This window comes from Siniperca chuatsi, linkage group LG19, assembly GCF_020085105.1.
Source record: "Siniperca chuatsi isolate FFG_IHB_CAS linkage group LG19, ASM2008510v1, whole genome shotgun sequence".
NCBI classification, from domain to species: Eukaryota; Metazoa; Chordata; class Actinopteri; order Centrarchiformes; family Sinipercidae; genus Siniperca; species Siniperca chuatsi.
Genome location: NC_058060.1, coordinates 13,450,092 through 13,464,983, shown reverse-complemented (window position 1 = coordinate 13,464,983; position 14,892 = coordinate 13,450,092). Strand labels below are relative to the sequence as shown.

The 14,892-nt window shown below is 40.6% G+C and overlaps 1 protein-coding gene across 5 annotated transcripts in view; it reads right to left on the bottom strand.

The window, feature by feature from the left end:
- Window positions 1-1,923: 1,923 nt before the first annotated feature.
- mtrr (5-methyltetrahydrofolate-homocysteine methyltransferase reductase) overlaps window positions 1,924-14,892 on the bottom strand; it is a 32,773-nt gene continuing 19,804 nt past the window's right edge. For all 5 annotated transcript variants that reach the window (XM_044177026.1, XM_044177025.1, XM_044177023.1 and 2 more), the window contains 3 exons: window positions 10,301-10,393; window positions 7,082-7,276; window positions 1,924-3,115 (listed from right to left, as the gene is read on the bottom strand). In XM_044177026.1, the coding sequence (XP_044032961.1) occupies window positions 2,971-3,115; window positions 7,082-7,276; window positions 10,301-10,393 (433 nt within the window). In that variant the 3' untranslated portion in view covers window positions 1,924-2,970. The remainder of the gene's footprint in view (window positions 3,116-7,081; window positions 7,277-10,300; window positions 10,394-14,892) is intronic.

Genomic DNA, 14,892 nt, shown 5'->3' with positions numbered 1-14,892 from the left:
AGTGTTTGTGCACAGCTGGGACTCTGGAGAGCAGGCTGACTGTGGCTCTCAGTGTGTATCTGTATATGTATGTGTGTGTGTGTGTGTGTGTGTGCTAGTAGGTCTGTCATCGATGCCACATCAAAGAGCTGAGTTGACATTCCTGGGTCAGTTTTGACTGCAGACTGGGAACAGCAGAGAGAGTGGAAGTGTCCTTTTTAATGATAAAAACACAGGTGAGAGAAGAACTCGGATTGAAGATGAAGCTGTCTGCACTAATGCAAGAAGACTTTCTCCACAATAGCACAGCTTTCAAACTAATTGAAAACAAAAGATGGATAAATTATGTTGTCATCTTTCACAGGTAATCCAGTAAAGTTGGTTAAATTTTCGTGGAAACTGAGCCATCCATCTGTGTGGAAACTTTCATTTTGTAGTTACATACATGTTTGCAAAGTTGAACGTCCCAAAGTTTTGTCATAAGGGACAAAAACTTTGTTTCTACTTGCTGTTTATTCCTAAAACTAGCACTACGTTGTTTGAACTGCAGTCATATCCACAGATAAGAAGATAAGCCAAATGAATTGGACATATTGTCACTCGCCTAATTAAGGCACACTTCCTTGCAGAGCTCAGAGAGGGAGAGTGTGGGAGGTTCCAGTTACTCTCCTCATCATCAGTACTTGTACTTTCTGCACCAAGAAGCCGAATGTTAAGCAGGTCTGTGAGCTCATTGACATAAAGTGCATCTCCCCACTTAGCTCACTCAACACGTCCATAATAACAGTCATTATCTTCAGCACACATCTTTCTGCTTCATTTAAGCCATTCTTAACAAGGGGTATCTATCATGGAGGCGCTACTATTTTGCGGTCGCACTGACCTCCAGCTCTCTGATTTATTCCTGACAATCTCCTCAGCTCTGTCTTTCGCTTTCGCTGCGGGACAAAACCGCCACTGTGAACCTTTTTAATTATGAAGACATAATTTAAAACTTCATCAGTCCTAGGTGGTTGCTGGACACGGTGACATAAGCAGCCGGCAGGCTCTCCGTCTTATGGCAGGGGTCAATTTTTTAAATGGAGATGAGGGCATGTTAATAGGGTAGGTAAATAAGGGAAGTACAGCTCAAAGTGTACTTCATGGTTCTAAAATGATTCACTAACAATTATCACATTTGAGCCACGTTGATGAAATTTTCCTTCTTGTTACAGCACACATGCATGTTGTTGTCATTTCTCCAACAACAAAGTGGCGTTGCATTAAATGTATCACCATGTGTGTGTGAGATGAGATCGGTGGTGCTGTTAGGCGCACACAGCATCATTATTTTGATTTTGTCCGCTTCTGTTCCTGTGACTTAGCGATGCAGCAGGACACAGAGATGAAGGCGAGGAGATGCACCCAGCTCCGCCTGGACAAATACGAGTACAGCCCTACCTTCGACTACAGTGTATTAAACCAATTATTCACCATCAGGGATTGTTTTCGGCGACAGTGAATGTTTTGTTTACTCGGCTCAAAAATGTAGCGAATGGGGTGTCATCTATGGAGCAGGCGGCAGAGATGTTTTTCTCTCCCCTCCCTACAAGAGGATAAATAAAAAGACTGCTGTTAGAAGATTTCATTCTGAGGAGCCTCTCTCTGGGGCTCTGCGCTGCGTTAAGAAGCCCATTGCAAAAAGTCTTCAATTAGCAGAGTACGCCTTCATCTTCTAACCAAAGTCACCTTGAACAATCAAATTATCTCTAAATTTAAATAAAACAATCACTCCCAATCAATCAGAGTTCATTACCTTCCAAAGGATTTCCATAGCCTCTTGAATATGCCAAGAAAACTTAGTCACCCCTCATTCACACCCACACACTTTAAATACATGTGTGTAAGGTCATCTACAAACACACCTGTGTGCAAAATATAAAATAAAGGAGTAGACGACAATAGTTTACGCTGAAATGTCTTTTAATTCCTGATCACACAAGGCACAGTTGTGTTTGTTTTAACCACAGTTTGGGAGATTTCAGTTGGGTTTGCAGGACTTAGAAAAGTTGGAGTTCACGGTCTCCAAACTGGCAGTGTGCTGGGGCAGACAGACACAAACAAAGTTGGTTAGATACATTTTGAGCTGCACATTATCATTGAGATTCACGCCCTCTGTACAAATTTAACACAGTAAAATGATAAATCACTAAAAGCTGTCCTCATCGCCAAGGACTTCACATACAAATAAGTCACCTTTTTAGGACCGCATACATTAAAACCTGTCTTCATTATCTCCAAAATAGGATAAAAAGTACACTATATCCACAACATTTTGGATGAAAATATGATGATACTGCGTAATACTGGAGCAAACCAATCAAACCAACTTATTATGGAATCGAGATACATTTTCAAATCATCATTCATTTAAAAAATTTCTACTGATTATGACTTCAGAGGTAAAACCGTGGTGCATTCAGAGGTGGTTTGGCACATTCCAAAAACAAAAATAACTCAATAACTCAAAAATTGTTTCTTTCCTCCTGAATGACAATAAACAGTTTACTGTGCGTGGGCTGTTAAAGAACTACAAATTGATGTGTTGTTTCCATCTAGGTTGGAGCGATATTCCACTCTGAGTCTCATCAAAATCACTCCATCACAGCCGACGGAAATAAATGCATTTTCCCCACACAGGACGAATGGAGGAGGCTTGTCTACACTAAAAGCATTTTCACACTGCAGGACCAATCTCCAGCTCTATTGCCCTGACCAAGGTCATTTCTGTTCAAACAGCAAAGCCCAAGATGATGTAGTGAACCGATATCCTCGGGTCAGCATGATACCTTCCACCTTGGTAGGGTTGGGTGGTGTAAAGTAACTCGGGGCTTTAGCATCCCACAATTTTATGGTTCCAGAGGTTACAGCTGAGCATGCTGAAATATGTTTTTTGAAGGTGTAAAAAAAGCCCAGTGGATGCTTCAAATGCCCTTATCTCGTCATCCGCTGTCAGCCCCAGACGTCCTGTAAATAGCGTTTCTCCTCTCTAAGCCCTGCCAGTCTCTTCATGGCATCCAGTTGGTCCACCTGAAGCTCTGTTTTGATCATCTCCATCAGGGCATTGTTCACGTCTTTAGCCATGTTCTTAGCATCTCTGGTGAAGAAAAAGAGTATGAATATTAGAAAAAAGGGCAATGCAATCGACAGGCATGTTTTTGAGACAGTCCTGTGCGTGTGTCTAAGCAGGGGCAGACTGGGATAATAATTCAGTCTAGGCAAATCTCCACATTCAGTCCATCCATAACAGACCACGTATTCTGTAAGCGTTTTGTTGAAATATTTTTAAAACAAAACATCCAAAATAGTTAAAGTTGTAATCCTTAAAAGGAGCTGTATGCGACATTTACTGCCACTAAATGTCGCACTAGAGCACCAGCGTCTCAGACCAAAACAAATGGGCGCTATGGCCCACCAGACTCCATTGAGAAAAACAGTAATTTTACTTTGCAGATCATCGTAAAACACACATCAAACTGGACAGAAACAAAATAAAACTCATCAAAACCATCTTTGTTAGTCTTTCCACTGTTCCAACAACCACCAACTCTGGTTTGTAATAAAAAATAAACCCTTAATTCACCAAGTTAAATGTGAAAAGGCAGCCGTGAAACAGGCTGCAATGGCAGCAACATAATCCTTGAGAACAAATGTGCCCGTCAAAAGTATGTCCACTAAAAGTGCTTGTTTTTGCCGCTGACAGGCTCAGATTGTTATTCTAAGTATCTGACAACATTATGGAAAGGATCCCTACAGAGATATATCTTTTTGTTAAAGAGTAAGATCCTTTTTGTTTAACCAGAAGCAGCTTTTATATCGCTCTCTCTCGCAACCAGATGGAGATTGATAAAAACAATAATTGGACCTCGTTTATCATCTTAAAACACACTCTTAAAACAAACTGGACAGAAACAAAACAATCACCAAATCTGGTTTGGTCAAAATAAATCCTTTATTCATCTAGTTAAAGTCAACAGTTTTAAAGGGAGGGACTCACATGCACTAACAGGCACTAACAGGCACTAACAGGCACTAACAGGCACGTGCGGCAGGACTGGCTACGAAAACAAAAAACAGAGATGTTTGGATGACAACACACACAGGGACTGTGACATCATTCTTTGCTCAGGACACCATTACTCCACTATATCTTTTCATAGCAAATAGTTGTTTGCTGCTATATTAATGTTCAAAATCTCATGTACAGAACCTTTAAGATTTCAGTCCTGGTTGATTTGGTGACACCTAGTTACTGGTGGTAACAGCAAATGTGGTTTAACACTACAGGTCACAGAATTCTGGGGGCAGCAAAACAAACTATTGTCGTTTTAATAAAGAAATCAGGTAGTAATTGGCATGAGTCTGTGAAGAGCAGGGCTCAGTGAAAGGAGCTGGTTACCTCGCTGAGAAGTTGGAGGTGTGCAACCTGTCACCTGCAGCTCTTCATCTAAACAGCCCCTTCTTGTTCCATTACTCCCCAAAAAATTCAAACTGATCCGCTGTCAAAAATGCCAAAAATGACTGTTGTCTTATTTGTAGACGCATTATTGATGAACTATAACAGTAAGTGCAAAGCTCACTGACAACGTGCATTTCCTGTGACTATTTCATAATAAAAGTCAAGTTGTGTTTCGCCAGTTAAATGCATTTAATGTGAAGCTGCAGCAGTAGGAAATGTTCAGTTTGCATAGCAGTACCTTAATACAGCATTTTTTTCCGGGAATGTCGCCACCAACACCCAGTTCATAATACTGCAAATATATAAATATTGCAATTCTTTCATCAGTGGGCCATAGGCTCAATCACCATTGTTACCTCATTTTGCGATTGACAGCGACTTAACATTAATTTAAATGAAAATGATGAGATTGTTAAGTGTTTTCAGTTTCACGAGTAATAAATATTCATACATATCATTTTTGTTCAATTTTGGATTTTTTGTTTTGCACCTGGCATTTCCTCAGAGCTCTGACTGGACTTATGTTTATCATTCTGATGCTCTGGTAGCTCCGACTAACTGGAGATACTTCCACCTGACAGAAAAGAGGATACAGGTCTTTATTTACACATCTCCTGCTTTCCTACATAGCATGATTGCGTTTCTTAAAAACACAGAATCAACTCGGTAAAGGTAGTTGCCCTGCAACTACATCCCTTGCTCGTGAAGATATCTGTTAATTTTACAGCATTTGGCAGCACTTTCCTCCTGGGCTTTTCTCCTTTTAATGTGCTCTCTCTCAGCTCTACCTTTTCTCTTTTTCTCGGTCTCTCTTTCTCCTGTGCTGTCCATTTTTTCTCCACACTGCTCGGCCACACGCACTCCATGCACTGACTGAACATTGTGCTGATGTAGATGTATATGTGACCAATCTCGTGTGATGACAGACAGAGATCATACCATCAGGTTAAAAGCAGGCGGGGGGGGACTGACGGTCTACAATTTCGAGGGACTGTAGCTGCCCTGTGTTGTTTTCTCTTTGATTTACCCATTTCATTTAGGACTTTTAACTCCAGGCCAATCAACTTACAAGGCCACAGGGAATTCTCCCGCTGCTCCCTATAGCTAGTCCGGGTCTGTGTCTGAGCACAGTGGCAAGCCCATATTTTGTAAAACCAGCTGGTGCTACCAGTCCAGGAGTGCATCCTGGAAGTAAATTGCTGAAATCTCTATCTTGCTGTTGCAGCATATTGAGGGAGATTCATCATCCTGTGGACCTGAAGTGATATTCTTTGACTCTGAGGAATTCACACAGTTCTGACATTTCAAAGATCATTTACTCAAAAGGTGAGGTAAGCGGCCAGGCAGCGATGAGAGAGGAGAAAGGTGATATTGAGCTATACAAATGTTGACGTGACTTGACTTGTTAAATGCTTATGTGTGTTTTGCTTTGTCTTGCTGTCTTTGTACTGACAGAAACAATGTGTTGTGATATGAAGGGGGGGTATGCATACATCATAAATGCTACAAACTTTACAAGATGTTGCAACAGTGTGAGGTCAGCAGTAGCTAAGGAGTTAGAAAAGAGATGCCCAGATTCAAAACATCTGATAACTTGCCTTTAAGCAAGGCAATTCAGCACCTTTAGTTAATTTTTTTATGAATTAAGTGCCCTGCCCCAAAGCAGAGCTAGTCATTGGCTGACAGGTGAAGTCAGCAGCTGCACTGGACACAGCTTGGTTGCGTCACAGCAGCGTGTTTTCAAGCAGTTTGTTCTTTAGCAGCAAGATATGGAAGGTTTTTTGTCTCTCTCTCACTCTCTCTCTCTTATGAGCTACAATTTACCCCTGAAAGAGAACCCCTATAAAATAGTTTATCAGTTATTTGTTTTGATAGTCACAACAATATTAGCAGAAATAGAGATTATATTCTCAAATCATATAGGTTTATCGCCTATATTTATACATTGTTGTGACGCACTATGTGTGTGCCTTCACTGCCTTTACTGTGATTTGTATATGTTAACAGGATGGACCTCACTGAAAATACGGAGGGAGATTCATATGCACCTTCTCATCTTTAAAGAAATTCTTTGTAAACAATCTCTGCTTCCTCCTGTCTCAAACAACGATCAGACCTGATCATCAAGATGGATAATCTTCAGTGTTTCCAGAGTCTGTTCCATTTTTGTACTACGTGATGACTACTCCACACAGCCACTTTGGCCAGCTCTCTCTTGTAAAAGAGATAATGTATTTCAAGAGACCTTCTGGTAAAATAAGGTTTTTAAAAATGCACACATGAAATGTATGTTAAATATGAATTTTCTGTCAATTGTGAACAAAGAAAGGCATCTATAAAAATTTACAAGTTTATTCAAGGCTTTAGAGACACACAGCGATCTGACAAAAATAGAGCAGGCATGCAAAGAGAGCCAGAGTGCAGAAAAGAGCTGCGAGTGAGATGCTCTGCAGTCCTTTACCAGAACATGACACAACCATGCCAGGTGGACACTGGAATAAATGTAAAGCAGAGTGAAAAATAGCCAATATCACTCAGGACAAATTAAGTTTCAAATAAAATTTACACCTGAATTATTATCAGAATTATCAGTGTCAGTCTTACCCGCAGACATAGAGGTAACCGTTCTGTTTGAGCAGGATGTCAGTGATGGGTTGGCTGTTGAGTAGCAGGTTGTGTTGGACATATCTGGGTCGTGCTGCTGGGGTCGTGGCCTCCTCTTCCTCCTGGTTGTCTCTGGAGAAACACACCTTGAGGTGGCTCAGGGTACCGCTGGACACAAAGCTCTCCAGCTCCTCTCTGGAACAAGGAGAAGGATTGCAGAGACACATCCAAACATTATTCCTGTAATAACCTTGTGGGATAGTACCTGTCCATGATTTTATGGAGGAAAAGAAAACATGTGCATATTTTTATTGTAACTGAGAAATAAATGTAAAAACTGCTGGCCTATTAATGCCGAGAATTCAACGGGGTTTTCATACTGACTGTTTATCCTTTCTCATCCAACTCTCTATTAAGATATTTTGCAATAGCTTCAACCGCCTCACAAGACATATGACCCCCAGAACATTTCCTAAGAACAAAAAAACCTGTCAAGCTTGATAAAACAGAACACTTGTGGGCAAAAGGTCTGAGCAAAACTGTGCCAGACAACCAATTTATTTTGTTTAACGATAGAAGTGCAAAGAAAATATGGATTCCATAAGCAAGGTTGAATCACTGTTTTTTTTTACAATCAATCTTCCCAGCCTTGCAGTTGGGTGTAACCTTGCTCCCTATCTATGGTTTGCTTGCCAACAACTCCTTCTTCTGCCTCAGTTTTTTTTTTTTTTACAGGGCCTGGGGTGCTATTCGAAGGGAAGGAAAGAGTAAGGTGGTGAGGGAGCAAGGGTTTACTGTGGCTCAGAGCATCTTCTTTAAAGTTAAGCAGTCAGAATGAGCAGAAACACACACAGACACAACCGCAAACATACTCATAAGATGCCGCAGCTCCAAGATCGTGGGTAAAGGTCTTCACTTCAGGGGTCTGTGTTTTGCAGTAACCCCTGGACTAAAATAAGACATAACAACATTCCAATAACACTGCAGTGTGAATACTAAAGGGAGAGATGAGTATTATTATCTTTGTTCTATCCAGAATTGTTGCCTCTCCTGCTCCTTCTTGTTGGGGAAAAGGATAAGTGCAGAGGGGAGAGGGGAGAGGGGAAGACAAGCTTGATGTGGCAGGCAGGCAGATTGGCATCAACCTCTCACATGGATGTTAAGTGCTGCGGCTGATTGAGGTGCATCGCAAGCCTTGTTTGTTATATTGCTGGTGGAAAATTCAGAACACTGTCTGAGAGTTGGTCACATCCTGTCTTGACATTTTGTAATATTTATAAGCATAAAAAGACGTTTATGCTATATTTATGCAAGTTCACATTTCAACCCCTTCTTACGGATACTTCGGGTGAACTTTTCTTTAAAAATCTAGGACATTGAAAAATGCTACAAATTATGCTAAGCAGGTTCCTGCATTTCAAGGCAACGGCAGATATCAAATTGAGAGAACTCCAACAGAGATGAATGCAGGCAAGCAATTCAACTGCAGGTATGTTGTTCTCATTCTGCTAACCTATTTAAATTGAGTACAACTCTTCACGGGTGGCTCATAAAACACAGACTAATCGCTTTGGTCAACACTGTGGGGGTGTTCATCAGAGAAGCCCACACTGTGAACAAACACCGCCCATTACCTGGCTGTGAGATGGTATTTAACTAAGGGATAGAAAGAAAAAAGGGAACAAACAACATCCTCTGTGATCTATTCTTGTGTGATTAAGGATGCTAATCCATTCACACTATTTTAATCCTGCAAAAGAACTCGATCAGTGCACCAGCATCGAGTGCACGCATGCCGCTGATACTAGCAAGAGCTGATCAATTAGTATATAGTCAAGCGAGAGTAAAGCCAAAACAAACTGATCAGAGCTATGATCCACTCACAGGTTGAAGTCAGTTTACAATGCTTTAACAAAACAGGAGGTCGATCCATGAAAAGGGAGTATAACATTCATACAATGCAGTTGGATTCAATTTGTTTTTTCACAAGAAAACACTGCCCCTCTTCGGTTCCTGTCTATAATACAGTCTTGTGTCAGTGTTGAGCACTAAACCAAAAAACTCTCCAGGTAATAAACAGTAGGGTTGTGGTTCAATTGCATTTTATCAAATCTGCATCTAGCACCCAATCTGCTTGTTAAATCTGAATCCTTTCGATTCCCTTATCAAATCTACTTAGGTTTAGCTATATAAAGCTATAAAGCTGCATAAATTGATTATTTTTTTACCCAGCCAGCCTCACGGGGCAACACTGGCATTCATTTGGAGTCTTATTTCTGGCCACCTGACAAATGTAAGTCCAATATTCACTCTCCATTTAACTGTTTGATCTCCAGAGACCCATGAGCCACAAAAGTTTTAGCGCTTTAGCTGCTGAACGCTACACTATGTACACTATGCACCAGCTAGTTGCTAACATTTCTGTCTGTTTGGTGCTGAGCAGGTAGCGTACAGCAGGTTTTTAGTACTGATGAGAGCAATGAGAATGAACCAAAACTGTAAAGTGAAACCAAAATAATGAGCTGAAAGTTACTAAAATGCTGCATAGAGCTGAAGAGAAGAATGATAAAAATTATTCTGAGTTTGTCAATACGAGTGATCCCTTTTACACAACACAGTCATTTGATCCATTTTTAATATACAAATATTTCTGAGCGCAGCTTTAATATTACATATTTGCTATTTAGCCAAATGGTTACCTGAAATGAACATTACACTTTGCTAATAAATAAAAAGAGGAGGAAGATTAAAGATTTCACGAGAGATTTAACAAATCTGGATAGTTTATCAACTTGGAATTAGATTAATAAAAGAAATGCCTATCAGAACCCAATCGTAATAATGCAACTTTCTACCTTGAGTCACAATTACATGACAACACCACAAGATGCTAGTACTCTTGTCCCTTTCACTCACAGGTGAAGAACATTTGGCCTTGGTTAATATAGCTTCGTATGTAAATTTTCTTCCCATACATCTTACAATACATCCTTGAGCTGAGTGCTTGAGTTCAAGAAAGAACACCTACATCATGTATACAGACAGCGAGACGTTCATATGCCAGTAACAGATTGTAAGACGTGGAATATGCAGTGGCAAGGTGAAGACGGCTGTGGGTATGGAGAACAGTATGTCTGACTCACAAAAGGTCAAGGAAAGTATGTATAGAACATGTGAATGGGCTCTGTGAATAACCACTGAAAAAGAAACACAGCTTACCTGAACAGGTAGTCTCCGTCTCTGTGGCGACAACCAAAGAACAGCCAGGTCTCACCACATGTGGCCTCAGGGTTCTCCTGCCTCTCCTTCTCTCTGAAAGTCAAACAAAGGATGTTAGTGGTCAATCAATACTAACAGACGACCAGACCAGATGGAGGAGAGGGAGTCCTTCCTCACAGCAGAGGTTAAAGAAGAGTAGTGACACCATTAAGTACTGTCTGCAATGACAGTACACTGACTGCCACAATTGCCTAATGCACGGAAATGACTGTGCATGCTGCAGCAAGGACATTATATGTATTATTAAATTTCACCCAAACAGAAGGATAGATCCCATCACTATAAACAGTTACTGAAAATGAAACTAGGGCTTGTGCTTTGTGTGTGGGTGTGTTTTGCGTACACTCGTATGTGTGTATCCGACTATGCTTGAGTGCAAAAAAACTGCTCCTGCAAAAGTGATTCCTCTTGTGGCTTGGGAGTTTGGCAAAGCTCCCAGAATCCTTTGCACGCAATGGCAACGCAGCGGCACAAAGCTGCTCTGAGGATGCTGGTATCTGTGCCGCACACCTGCTGCAAAGGTGACAGCTCTCTCCTAGATAACAACAGTTGACCCCCAACCTTTCATGATGCCATCAGTCAGTTGACTCTCTAAAGAGCCCCGCAGTTATCTGTTACCTCAGTCAGGAGGGAGAGGAGGGGGGAACGGGGATGAGAAAAGAGAGAGGGGATGTTGAAGTGACCAACCACAACGAGGGGCTGAGGAATGCCAACGAGAGGAATTGAGACTGGGCCCTTTGTGCTGCGCTGCTGCACTCTGTGGATAAGGTGCTGCTTCCCCTAAACCCACCCTTTGATATTCACCAACAGACTGAATCATGCTTTGTGTTTTCTAGAAGTCAAAAAATAAAAAAGGGCAGCCAACTCTTATGCTTGATGGAGTTGTGCATAAGTGTTAATGAAAAAAAAGTTGATTAGTTTGAGCAACAGAAAACGACTATTTTAAAAACATAAAAATACTCTGCTTAAATACTCTGCTTTGAATAATGATTTGTGTCAGATATGGTTTTTACACAAAGCAGCTCAATTACCTAGTGAAAATTTCTTAAAATTACATCTACTCTTTCTTCCAGAATCTATGAATATGCTAAGGGTTTTGTTTTAAAAGTGTAACACCTGGACACAAGACTTCTACTTCACTGAAAACTCTATTCTCAGTGTATGTGCACTGGAGGTTTCAAGTTTTCCCACACACTTGTGTAAGTTCCAAATTTTGACGTCAAAATTATACTTACATATACGTCCTAAACTCAAACTTAAAAAGGTAAGTGCAGAGAAGCTTTACCCCTTTAGCAAAGATGTGGAGTGAAACTAAAGCTGAATGAAGCCGTTTCATGTGGGAACAATAAATAAACAAGACTGCTTTCACACGTGGCTATCAAAATTTATGTTCGCAAGATTTTTTCCGACAGCATGATGAAATGTACATGGACAAGATGGAAAGATCTTTGACAAGAAAGAAAAGAAAAACAGGAAATGTCAGTTAAAACCAAAGACAGGATAAAATAAATGTAAGAGAAAATGTTTTTTGTTTTTTTTTTGTTTTTTACAAAAAGTTTAACTTAGATCATCAAAATGTTATTTTAATAAACATTAAATTTGGCTAATTTTGTTGCTAATTTCCCTAATGTTGCTAATGGTTGGAATAAATGAAAATTGGGCAGGACATTTTGTTTTCTGCTTATAAAGGGAGATGTGACAAAAAGTTTTGAGAATAGCTGGTTTAAGTAGTTTATCGAGCTAATTTGCTGGTTTTAGCTTCTCAAATAGAGCATTGTGCCCTTTTTTTTTTTTTTTAAATGGCATTGTAAATTCAATATCTTTTGGACAAAACGAGCAATGTGAAGATGCCACCTTGGGCTCTAAGAAATTGTGATGGACATTTTTTCTTTTTTTCTGACAGTTTATAGACCAAAGGATTAACATATTTCTGATATTTTTTTTAATAATGAACAGATTAATCAATCGTTAGTTGCAGCTCTACACTAATTAGCCTTTGTAAAAAAAACGAAATCAATGCAAAAGACTGATTGCAAATACTGAAACAAAGCTTCGCCCTCATTAATTAAATGAGAAGTTGACCAGTTAATAGAAATGCTTTGGAGAAGAAGTTTGTTTGAACTTTATGTCTGTGAATGGGGCACAGTAACAGAGCTGTCTGGCTGACTTGATCCGAACGTTCAGATCCCATCCATTAGCATCCTGGACGAGATTCTTCTGATCTGCAAACAGCCTCAAGTAAACTCATTTTAGTGGGCTCGTCTCTCTCTCCTCTCGCCGCCTGCCCTAAAGGGATCAATACCAATATGAAAAACCTGGATTCCATTCTGAGTAGCCCACACTGGCGCCTTTCTCTGAATACAAATCACATCACATCACATACCCATACTATAACAGCCTGCAATACAATCCCAGGGGGAAGGCAGCATCTACAGAGCACTCCATTTGGGGTCGAAATCAGAAGCGGTTGCCTTTCAGCACCATTCAGATGATCAGCAGGAGGGGGAAACTGCAAGGAAAGCTGAGGTGAAGACATGGTAAACATCCCAATTATCTCATATCTTTCATCCGTTTTCTTTGCAGCTCCGTGCATGAGGTGCTGAGTGGCTTTTTAGGCACAAAAATACAACAACAACAACAACAAAAAAGCCTAAATACAACAACAGCTTGAGGCTTAATCTCTGAAATTACATTGCTGAATTACACCCATATACATTCAACGTTCAAAATGTTTTCATAATAGAGGACAATGCTGAGTAGCAAGATGCTGCAGCCTAATTGTAATCAGCTATCTGGTTAGACTGATAAATTGGTTCACACAAACACAAACTTTAATAAAAGTTGTCATATTGAATGTGCCAAGTATGCCTACTGGCAAACTTAAATATTAAACTGAGAAAACAGATTTTTTTTTCCAAAAGAAAAGCTTGTTAGAGCTGTTAAGCAGATTAAGGCTAACCACTCAGTTAAAATACATTATTTGTTTAACTGTCACTGCTCCCAGCTAAATAGAAAGACACTGAAAATCACATTCTCCATAAAATCCTTCCACGCAAACCACAGCAATCAATACCAGACTACTGGGGGGCCTTATTAAAATCTTCTGGTACCACCAAGTGAGCCTCTGACCTTTAGAGACTCTTCTTCCACTTGTTACCAGCGCTACAAACTCATTCAAAGTACTTTTGAAAACAGCCATCGATTAACAGTGGGGGTGGAAGAGGGGGAGAGGTAGGAAGATCGAAGTGTCCCCATGTTGTTTTGTTGCTAACAAGACCCTTCTTGGGCCTCAAGGCAGATACAGTGTCCCGTTGACAAACTGGTGATTGTTATCTCCTATCAGAGTGCAGCGTCAGCCGGCGAGGCTTTGTTTGGAATCTCAAGTTAGATTCTGTATAATGCCACGCACCATGACAGGTTTTTACAATCCCCCTGCACAATACGCAGCTGGCAGGGGAGAGCATGAGAGACACAAGAGATGGAGAAGGGACTGAGGAGACAGTCGAGCTGATGAATTGGTTCGTATGAGTTTATACTCTAACAGTCAAGAGTCTAACAAAACAAAAAAAATATTTGTAATTGAATCAAAGAAATTCTGAAAATAAAAAAAATCCAACATTGGACTCTCAAGGATGCATTTGATGAGGGGTTGTGGTTGTTATACTATGAAACAAATCCTTCCTAAATCAATTAAGGTCTGAGTGTTTTGCTTGCACTGACGAGCAGGTCTGCAAGGATAGACCATTATAAAAACACTTAAATGCGTATTTTGGTATCTTAGATAGATTTTAGAGAGCAATGTTTGGGTACCACTGTAAGGATCAAAGTAAGACTGATATGTTCATATCACTGCCCTCCACCAGAGTACTGTCCCTCTGGCTCAACCTTGATCATTAAGAAGAGGAGTCCGTCTGCGAGTGGTGTAACCAGGTTAGTCCGAAAAAACGTGTGCTATCTTCAGTACTCCTACATCCCGAAGGCGCAAACACCTCTCACCCCATCCTCCCCCAAATCTGCTGCAGACAATCCACCACCGCCATCACTTCAGCTGGTGCCGTGTCACCTCTCAGAGCAATCACCCGCTGACGCCACCCACCAAACAGAGCAGGCGTCCAGGAGATTTAGAGACAATTGGAGTTGACTGGGGCACAACCTCATTTATACAAAGCCACCCAAGAGTTAGACATGTCAGTCTGACTAAAAAGGCTTGCACTGCTTTCTAACAAGTTATGGTGGCTGTGGGCCTGATTCAACACAGGCATGAGCCTGGATAGAGAAGCTTCAGTCACATTAAATCCTTCTGACAGGTCTTGCGATCTTGATTAAGCAGTCAATTCAGAACCTCAGAAAATCAAACAAAATGCCACATTTTCTACCAAATGATAGCACTCTTCAAGCATTTAAGACTTACAGCAATGGTTTAACAAGCTGGTGAGAATGTACGTACTCAGCTAACAGTCAATATCCTCACACCACCTCTTCGGCAATTACAAGCAATGATTTACTCCAACAATGTGGCCACCACCTACTGG